Raw genomic sequence first — 9,785 nt, forward strand, 5'->3', positions numbered from 1 at the left:
CGGCGGCGGCGGCGGCTCAGCCCGGCCCCGCTCGGCCCCGCCGCCGTTTCGCCCGCACCTCCCGGTCCCGCCGCAGCCCCGGCCCCACGGCAGCCCCCATGCCCCGCCTCGGAGCCAAGGTACGGCGGCCCCTCCCGCTATCCAGCCCCCAGAAAACCTTCCCCCCCCTCCACCCCCCCACCCGCCCCGGCACGGCGCCCGCTGTCACCTGTGAGGGGTCCCCGGGGGGAGCAGCTCCCACCACTCCTTCAGCCCCGGTTCTCCTCGTCGTCGTCGTCCCCCCCCCGCCCCGATCCCCGGTCACGCAGGGGGACGTGGCAAACCCCCTCTTCGGGGGTCCACGGGGGGGCCCGGCTCCCGGCGGGGTGATGCTCCAGCCCCGGTTCGGTTCCCGGACCCGCGGGATGAGGTTCCAGCCCCGTCCCGGTTCTCGGTTCCAGCCCCCTCCCCGGTTCCCGGACCCGCGGGGTGAAGCCCCGTCCCCGCCCCGGTTCTCGGCTCCAGCCCCGTCCCCGGTTCCCGGACTCGGCGGCGAAAGGCCCCGGCTCCAGCCCCGTCCCGTCCCCCGGCTCCAGCCCCGTCCCGTTCGCCGGCTCCGGCCCGTCCCCGGCGGGGTGAGGCTCCGGCCAGCCGTGGCCGTGTCTCGGCGGTGGCCCGGGCGGCATCTTGCAGTTTCACAAGAGGGGAGGATTTCTGGACAACCTCCAAGGGAAATTCCCCCCCCCCCCGCCATCACCCAGGCACCCTCTCGGTGCCGGTACACCGCGGACGGGGGGGCATGCGAACCCACCCCGGGGGTCTGCTCCATCCCCCCCTCGGGGGTCTTGGCCCTGGGACAAGCCCCGTTACCCACTGGGGTCCTGCAATGGTTCGGGGCCTCCCTGCTTCTTTGCAGGGGGATTGGGAGGGGAATTTGGGGCGACGCCAGAGCCGCTGCATGGAAAGAGCCCGGCGGGTGCAGGCACTGGGGGCTGGGGGGGGTCCGGAGGGTGGGAGGAGGATTTTTGGGGATGGGTGGGTCAGTGCGTCAGACAGCTCCCCGGAGCCGGGGTGGAGGAGAAGATTTGCAGGAGAGACGGAGAAATGGTGCGGGAGAGGGAACAAGGGCTGGATGGGGAATGTGGAGGTGGCCGAGAGCCACGTGAAGGCTTTTGCCAGCCAGGCCCCGGCCACGCAGCCCCCGCAGTGGGCACTGGGAAATTCCCCACTGACCTGGCGCTCCTAAAAATAGCAGGATGGGGATGGGCGCGGGGGTTGGAGGACCATGGTGGGGTTATCTTGCTGGACCGTGGTCAAGCCCTGTCCACCACGAAGGTGGCCACTCTGGAGGGTGGTGGGGAAGGGCAGGGGGCTCGGGGTGGGGGGATTAGCCCTGCTCCAAGCCTTTGCTCTGCCATGCTCAGGTGTGCCTGCTCCGCTGCACCCTGCTGTCATCCCTCCTCCTCCTCCTGGTCTGCAGCATCCATGAGACGGAGCAGAACAGCTACTGCCAACAGATCATCACGGAGAAGCACCTGGCTGAGCTGGAGGAGCTGGTGAGTGCCCTCCCCAGGCTCTGCCACGGGACAGGGGCTCTTTCGGGGCCGGGCAGGCACAAATCAGCCCTTATTTAGGGCTGAAAATAAGCAAATCAGCTTATTTTCAGCTCCACCAGGAAAGTGATGGTACCCAGGAGCTGAGCATCCGTGGGCACGAGGGACAAACAGGCACGGGGGAGGGGGGCGGGGGTGTGACATGCTGTCATGCCTTTAGCAAGGGTGGCTGTGGAAAACTGTCAGTGGGAGAAATGGAAGGAGAGGGGGAGCAGGAGCTGGCAGGAGCGTGGCCGGGAAGGGGGCATGAATGGGGCTGGATGGGTGCAGGGGCGATGGGGAAGCGGTGGAGGGGACTGGTGCTGTGGGGCCGTGGCATTTTCCGGGCGGCTGCGCAGGGGTTAAAGTCGAGGAATCCGGCTGCATTCCTGAGTCCAGCTGCTTGCCTGGAAGCTGGGCTGGCAATGGGGCTGTGGGTGGGTGGCAGGCAGCGAGGGGGGCCGTCGGCCAGGCTAGCTGGGTGCTGGAGCCAGCCGGACTGGAGCAATGGGTGCCTTCATCCCACGTAGCCCGTAGGCAGCTCTGGGTGCTCACACCCACCTCACAGGGAGGCAACTCCTGGCCCCATCCTGGCTGCTGGGGCCATATCTCACCCTGGCCCTTGGCTCACCTCCGAGCGGGGAATCACGCGGATGTTCAGGGGAGAATCGGGAATCGGGGGCACGCAGGGATTTGCACGGTTGTCGCAGATTAAATTCCGCCGTTGCAGCGAACGGGGTGCGCGGGCAAGAGGCGATAGCGGCGCCTCTGAATCCTCGCCGCCTGCTTGCTTTGCACCGAGCTCTCTGGCTCGCAGCTTGTAACCGCTGTGTCCGGGCTCGCTTTACCTCTTCCTCTTTAAGCACCGAGGTGCAGTGCCAGGAGCTGACAGATGTCGTGTGTGCAAGCTCAGCTTCCTCTGCTTGAGCTGTCCCTGCAGCCTCAGCACCCCGCATCCTCGGGGAGCCTTTGCTTTGCAAGCCCCAGGGATTAAAAGTGGGTGCGTGGTTGAGGGGAGAAAGGGGATGGAGCAGGTTTGAATGGAAGTCGTGGTTTCCCTGCTGGGGAATGCAGCCCTCTCCTCTTCCCACTGACGGAGGAGCCAGCCCTCACTCCAGCCCCTGTGGGATAATGGAGCAATTGTTTCCGGGCCGGCATCCCAGGCTGGGAGGGCGAGGGCTGCCAGAATTGCCGGCCGGCCGGCAATTCTGGCAGCCCTCGCCCTCCCAGCCTGGGATGCCGGCCCGGAGGCAGGGGGGCTTGTTTGGGGTGGGTTTTGACCCCCATCGGAAAGGGTTGCTGTGTAGGGGGCCAGCAGCGCTGTGTGCGGGACCCCGGCATTGTGTGATGCCGGGGGTTACATGACCTCGGTGTCATGGCCACCTCCTGCATGGCAGGATGCTCTTTTGCAGCCTGGCTTTAGGAGAGCGAGTGCGGGGGAGATTCTGGGAGAATCAAGCAGGGCTGGGCTCTGCTGTCGTGCTGGGAGGAAGAGGAGGAGGAGGAAGAGGAAGAGAAGTGGGGTGGGAACAGGCAGGGGGAGGCAGGCATCCCTGGTACGGGGAGCATGCTGTCTGATGGGAGCGGGGATCCTGGGCTCGCCCCTGCCAGAGGTTCGACCCTAGGGAAGTGTCTGTGCAAGGAAGAGGATGGTGTGGGATGAAGCAGGAGTGGGAGCAGAATCCTTCCCAGCCCTGTGGATTCAGGGGGCTCAGGCACCCCTTCATGCCCTTGGGGTGCCCGTGTTGGTTCCACTGCCCCTTGCTGCTGTGTTATCCCCCCAGGGCCATGGGGTGACATCCTGCTCTCTCCTTCCAGGCTGACACCCAGATGCAGCACCCAGGCAGGGTCTCCTTCAAGTTCATCAATAAGATGCAGTTGGTGAGTGGCTCCTTGCTGGGTACCGGGGAACAGAAGGGGACAGGGACCAGGGCTGGCTGGTGCATGGGGCAGGGGGGGTCTGCAGGTCCGCAGACTCCCCTCTCCCATCCCCCTTTGTGGGAGGCTTCCCAGGAGGGACCCATCCTGCTTGGCCAGGCGGCTGTCGAGTCCCAGCTTGGGCAGCCTGTGGGACCGTAGAAAGGTATTTTGTGTCTCTGTGCCTCAGTTTCCCCCAGGCAGAGTGGGTGGGGTGCTGCTGCCTCTGCCCATCCAGTAACCAGTCTCACTTTTTTGGGGGGTCTGTCCTCTCAGAACGACTCCGTCTGCTACGTGAAAGCTGCCTTTCCTCTGCTGGGCAAGATTCTGGAGCGAACAGAGTTCAAGGAGAACTCGTCCAATGCCAAGAAGATGCAGATGGTGCGCAGGATGTACAACCGCATCGATGAGAATGTTGACCCCTGCATCAGGGAGGAGGATGATGAGGAGAGAAAGGTACACTGTCCCCTGCCTTGTGGGGTGCCAGATCTGCAGGGGTGTGGATCTGAGTCCTCATCCTTGGGTGAAATAGAGCGTCCAGAGCATCCTGGGGTGGGTGCGTGGGCAGGACCTTGAAGTGGAGCAGAGATGGGGTGTGCGTGGACACAGGGAACCATGGGGGAATCCACGGGGTGCAGCGTGGTACCCCGTGGCGGTGACACTGGGTGCCCTGCATGGTCGTGGAGCTGATGCTGAGCCCGGCTTTTCCTCCAGCTCTCGCAGATGTGCTTTGAGGATTTCACCACCTCCCCCTATGAGATGCTGGTGCTGGTGAAGCAATTCTTCCAGGACATCAACCAGCTGCTGCAGAACCAGGAGACCTTCGAGAAGGATTGCAGCCAGGTCTACCGCAGGACCTGCTTGGGACCCAGGAAGGCTGAATCCCCACCAGGTGAGATGGCGAGGCTTTGCCTCTGCCCGGCAAACCCGTGCTGGGCCGGGGGGCTTGGGCTCACCTGCATGGAGCAGCTTGACAGCCGCGTGTCCCCCTCCGTGGGCACACGCGGGCGCCGTGGGCACGGCACGTGTCTGCGTTGATCCCCGTCTCTGTTGCTCGGCTGGTGGCCATCCCTGCGGGGTGGCCTTGGCGGTGTGTTGGCGAGCTCTGCGTCTGTGTCTGGGGAGAGCCGGGCTTGGGAGAAGGGGCTGGCCACCCTTTGGAGGTGGGATTTGGGCCGAATCCTGCTGGAAACAAGACCAGAGAGAGATGCTGAGGGGGAATAAGGAGGCATCTCCATCGGCCTGGCTGAAGGCATCAGGCTCGGCTCCGTCTCAAAGGCCCAGGGCCCGGGTTGAGCGTAACACGGAGAAATTGAGGCGTCGGGATCCCTCTGCCACCAACGTGCTGCATGACCTCAGCTGCATCACTTCAACTGCCCCGTGTCTCAGTTTCCCCCGACCAAGCCTTCGGGGAGAGCATTGCCCACCGGGGTGGAAGAGCCCTGTGTTGCCGTCCGTGCTTTCGCGAACACTCGTGCTGTATGTTTGCATGCCTGCAGAGGAGATGTCTCGCTGTCGTCCGTGTGTCGGAGCTGTGCCCTGTCCCTGTGCCATGGGGGATGTTAAACGTGGCTGTCCAGCTCCTGCAAGTCATGGATAAACTGCTGTCATCAGCTCAGGGGACCCGCTGATTCGGGTTTGCTTCATCCTGCCTGCTGCTTGTCATCTTTGTGCTGCCATGTCTGTCCCTGCCTGTCTCCTGCCTCACCTTCGCTCTCCCTTTTTTTGGGGGGGGGGCTGTTTGACCCACTTGCCCAGGGCTGCGGGGAGGAACGGGGATGCTGCCCCTGACCTCAGATCTGCTGGCTGTGCCCCTCTTGGAGGCTGGTGACCCCACGGCCGTCTCTTCTCTCTGCTTCTTTCAGGTGTGGGGACAGATCCTGACTGCAATTGCCTGTCCCCTGCCCTCCCTTCTGCCACCCAGCCCTCCCTCTCCGCTGCCACCCATGCTAGCAGGGAGGTGGCACCCGCTAGCACCCAGGTCCCTTACAGCCTCTTCCATGCCACCCTCACTGACTTAGATGCCCCATCTCAGCCCCCCAGTAGCACGGACGGTGGCTCGGGGACCGAGGAGGTCCTGGGTGCCGGGGTAGGTGACACGGCGTCAGTGCCGTCCCCCACGATGCAGCAGACGGCTCCAGCTGACAGCGCCGAAGCCCTCCTGGATCCGGCCGGGACCCTTGGCGTGGCGGCGGTGGACGTCTCCATCCTGCGTGGGGACGGAGAGCTGGTGGAAGGGGGCACTGAAATGGTGGCCGGCCACCCGCCGCGGGATCTGGCCCAGCAGCAGGGAGCCTCCATCCTCCTGGACCATCCCAGCGGGCTCAGGACCACCACGCCGGCAGCATCCCCCAGCACTGGCTTGGCAGGCAGCAGAGCCAGGATCCGTCTCACCGAGACATCCGAGCCCATCACGCAGCTCCGTTTCTCCAGGATGGCCCCAGAGATGCGGGGCCGAGTGCCAGGCGGCCCCGGGGACGGGGCGAGGGTGCGAGGCTGGGGGCTGAGCCGGCTGCGGGAGCCTGAGGATGGCGGGGCTGGCCCCAGCTTTGACTCTGGCTTTGTTCTGAGCGCAGAGCAGCGCAGGAAGGAGCCGGCCGTCAGGGAGGGCCGCCAGGAGCCCCTGATATACATCACGGTGGCCAGCGTGGTGGCCGTCTTGCTGGCCATGGGAGGGCTGCTCTTCTACAAGTATAAATCCAGGGTAAGCCCCCCCCCCCCGCCAGCCCCTCCGCCTCCTCCCTGGGCACAAACATCTTCTCCTGCCTCAGTTTCCCCACTTGTCTCTTGGTCCGTGTGGGTTGACCCCCACTTTCGCCATCATTTTGAGAGGTGGGGGGGACAAGTGGTGGTGCTGAGCAGGTGAGAGGATGTTATTTGGGAGATTCCCCCCATCATTGCGCTGGGGGTGAGACCCCCCCTGCTGCAGCCCCCTCCCCTTCCCCAGGGCTCATCTCCCTGTTCCCCCTCCCTCCGCACAGGTCCTGGAGCGGCCGCTGGAAGATGGAGGCTGTGACCCCGAGGAGCCAGAGAGGAGGTGGGTGCAATATCACTCTGCTTGGGGGGGGGCTTTGGGGACCCCCACCCTGGGCCACCCTGCCCTAAACCCCCCGGCTTTCCCTCGCAGGGCGCTGCAAGGAGCGAGGGGACGTCCAGAGCTGGAGACTCAGGAGCTCTAAGGTGAGCAGGGTCTGGATGGGACCTTGCAGGGCTCTGGCCCAAGCCTGTGGGGACAGTGTTGAGTCCCTGGACTGTCCCCACCTGCATTGACCTCAGCCACGGGCAGGGAAATTCGGCTGCTGGCAGGGGTGGATGGGGTGGGAAGACACGGAGAGGAGCAGGTCTGTGCCCCAGCGCTGCCAGCATGCGGTTTTGCAGCCTATTAATCCATTACCAGCACTTTCTTAATATATATAGTATTTTTTCCTGCGGTTTTTATGTGTTTCCCCACTCGCCCCACCCTCCCTGGCAAAGCCTCGGCTCCCACTCATCTTTCTCCTCTTTTCCTCAGGGCCCGAGGCGGGATGTGAAGCTGCTTGGGGGATGGATCCGGATGCTCCTCGCCATGTGAAGGAGGGTCGGCACGCGCCGGCCCCTCCACGGTCCCGCCATGATGCTGATGCTCCCTCTTCTCTCGCCCCACTCTGGTGGCCAGAGACTGCAAAAAACTCCCTGGCAGGGATGAAAGGATGGGGGGATGCACCCTGAGTGGGACCCCCGGGCACCAGGAAGGCTAAGGGCTGGAAGGTGTCGGGCCATCACCGAAGGACTTTGCTGGGACGGTGGTGGTGGCTGACGTGACACCGTGGTGCTGAGCAGGACGATGGAGACGCTGGCGCTGGATGTGGGATGATGGATCCCGCTCGGACATGGCCTGCGCTGGCTGAAGATGGAGGGGACCAGCTCCCCGGATCCACCGGCTCTTCTCCCACCCCACCATGGCGGGGTTTGGAGCAGCACCCATCACCCCCCTGTTCACCCTGCCTTTCCCGAAGCTTCAGCTGGAGCATCCTGGATGCCGGGGGGGGGGTCAGTCACTGGGACTCCCCCAGGCTGCACAACCCCAGCCCCGACTTGCAACTTAAACCCTCACACTGTGAATATTTAAAGCCCACCGGTGCCCGCGTCCCCGTGCAGGGCCAGGCTTGGGGGTGACGCTTGGCACCGTCCCGGTCCCCATCATTCTGCCAGCGGAGATCTGGCTCTGGTCCTGTGCCCGAGCTGGCCTCGGCTCGCCGTCGTGCCGTTAGGGTTTTATTTTTAATATAGCGGATGAAAGTCTTTATCCCACAGGAGTATTTTACAGGGGGCCTGTCCTGCCCCCCCACAGGGTTATTGCTGCGAGCTGGCCTCGCCTGCAACTGGATTTCTTTTGTGACTGTGCTTTAGAGAAGGGAAATGGGGCTGGGGAAGGACTGGATCAATGTGGGCGTAAGAGATGGAGATGCCCCAGCCGGGTACCTGGGGACTTTTCAGCTCAGCACCCCCTCCCTGGCTTTGGGAAGAGCCTGGTTTGGGATGCACCAGCCCCAGAGATACCCCAAACCTTGGGCTCGGGCTGCATCCTGCCCCGCCACAGCATCCCTCCGGCCCCGAATGTGAAGCGTGGCCCACGCTGCTCTTGCGTTTTGAAGTATTATTTTTATATGGTGGAACAAAATGTGGACAAACCAAACTGTTTTTAAAGAAAGCATTACTATTAATTTTTTTTTAATATGTATTTATGACTGCCAGAAGCAGGGGTTTCCAGTGCAAGGGACTGGTGTAAATCAGGAGGAAAGCCCTGACCACAGCAGGGAGGCTGAGGCCAAACTCGTTGCTGGTGTAAGCCACCAGCTCAGCACTGATTTGCACCATGGAGGAGACACCGACACCGTGCCGGCCCCGCTCCTGCGGGGGAAAACTTGCCTTTAAGCTGTGTCGGATTTATTTTGCCTCTGGTTTATTTTTTTTTGATACAGTGAAACGTTGAAATATTTTATACAAAGTCATTTAAAGAAGTCTATTTAAAGAAAATAATAGAAAACATCTTGTATATTTAATATTATTAATAAACAGAGATGTGTAGCACTGTGTAAGCCTGGGAGCTGGTGGGGAAGGACAGGGCTGATGGGGGGATGCAGCCTGTGACCGCCCCGTCCCAGCCCTGGGGTCCCTGATGGGGGGATGGCAGAGGGGGGGTGAGGGGACAGGGAGGGGATCCGTCCCCGGTGTGGCTGCATTGGACTGAGTACCGGGGGGGGACATGAGGGTCCTGCTGGAGCTGCCCCCGTGCCCTCGGATTGAAGGGGGGGGGTGGAGTCCCCCCCCATCCTGGCTCCAGGACGCTCCTGGGCCAGATCCAGGACCCAGGGCTGTGTCCCCTCCCGCTTGCACCCGCACTGGGGCTGCTTTGGTGTCCTGCAATGGGGGGCTCCCCGGGAGCTGATGGGGGCAGCTCTGGGCTCTGCCTGGAGCGGGGAACACCCAGGGAAAGCCGCTGGAGCCCCTGCTCGGGGACCGTGGGGCGGAGGTCTGGATGCGGCCAGTGGCGGGGCGAGGGCTCGGGAGGTCAGGCTGCTGGCCATATCACCCTGACCTGCTTTCCTGTTGATGCACTCAGGAGTTCATGGCCACCAGCACCAGGGCAGAGGGACGGATCCAGCCTTCCTGCCCCCAGCCCACCCGCATCCCTCCGGCATCGCCGGGACCAGGGCCTCCGGGCACAGGAACCTTTTCCCGGCAGCGGGGCCCCCAAAATCTGTACGGTGGGTTGGGAAGCAGCTGTTTAAAGCAAACACACTTGAGGTTGCTCTCAGCAAAGCTTCCTGCAAGCACTTCACTTGAAGAGGCAGCACTCGAAGAGGCATTTCCTCCCCCCCCCGCCACCCCCCCCAGCTCCCCTTGCAGTCCAGGAATGGGGGAGCCCAGCATCCCCCCCCGCCTTGCACGGAGCCAGCATCTCCAGGGGGGGATACCCCGGGCACGAGGGGGCTTCAACGCCATCCTGAGCCCCTACCAGCATGCTCATGGGGGGGTTGGTGTTGGGGGGGGTGCAGGGTTAAGCCTCCCCCTTCGCTCGCCCAGGGGGGACGGGAAGGGCAGGATGGGACCCGGGGGCCCTTTGTGGGTGTCGGGGCTGAGCCTGCTGCCGCGTTTGCTGACAGACAGGATTCCTCGAGGAGAGCTGACTCAGCCCAGCCCTTCCTCTCCCCAGCAGCAGCCGGGGGTTTCCCAGGTCCACATCCCCTTCCCAGGGAAGTGGGACCTATAAATATCCCCCCAGATTCAGGCCACAATCATTATGGTCGGATTTGG

General features: G+C 63.4%; 1 protein-coding gene across 2 annotated transcripts; it reads left to right on the forward strand.

The window, feature by feature from the left end:
* Nucleotides 1-8,555, forward strand: CSF1 (colony stimulating factor 1). Of its 2 annotated transcripts, none has more exons than XM_052815676.1 (9): nt 1-119; nt 1,404-1,535; nt 3,390-3,452; nt 3,765-3,944; nt 4,203-4,380; nt 5,354-6,192; nt 6,470-6,525; nt 6,616-6,668; nt 7,000-8,555. In XM_052815676.1, exons 1-8 carry the CDS (start codon nt 99-101, stop codon nt 6,665-6,667), a joined length of 1,521 nt encoding a protein of 506 aa, XP_052671636.1. In that variant the 5' UTR covers nt 1-98; the 3' UTR covers nt 6,668; nt 7,000-8,555. The 2 variants fall into 2 exon arrangements, with proteins under 2 accessions (XP_052671636.1, XP_052671637.1); XM_052815677.1 differs by having other exon boundaries at nt 6,065-6,192.
* Nucleotides 8,556-9,785: the final 1,230 nt, after the last annotated feature.

Source organism: Harpia harpyja, chromosome 19, assembly GCF_026419915.1.
Source record: "Harpia harpyja isolate bHarHar1 chromosome 19, bHarHar1 primary haplotype, whole genome shotgun sequence".
Lineage (NCBI taxonomy): Eukaryota > Metazoa > Chordata > Aves > Accipitriformes > Accipitridae > Harpia > Harpia harpyja.

What these genes read in the sequence shown, in the direction of transcription:
- CSF1 (XM_052815676.1), top strand. Translation starts at nt 99, where the DNA reads ATGCCCCGCCTCGGAGCCAAG. An exon ending in TGGCTGAGCTGGAGGAGCTG is followed by an intron (nt 1,536 to 3,389) that starts GTGAGTGCCCTC and finishes CTCTCCTTCCAG; the next exon opens with GCTGACACCCAGATGCAGCA. An exon ending in AGGATGATGAGGAGAGAAAG is followed by an intron (nt 3,945 to 4,202) that starts GTACACTGTCCC and finishes CTTTTCCTCCAG; the next exon opens with CTCTCGCAGATGTGCTTTGA.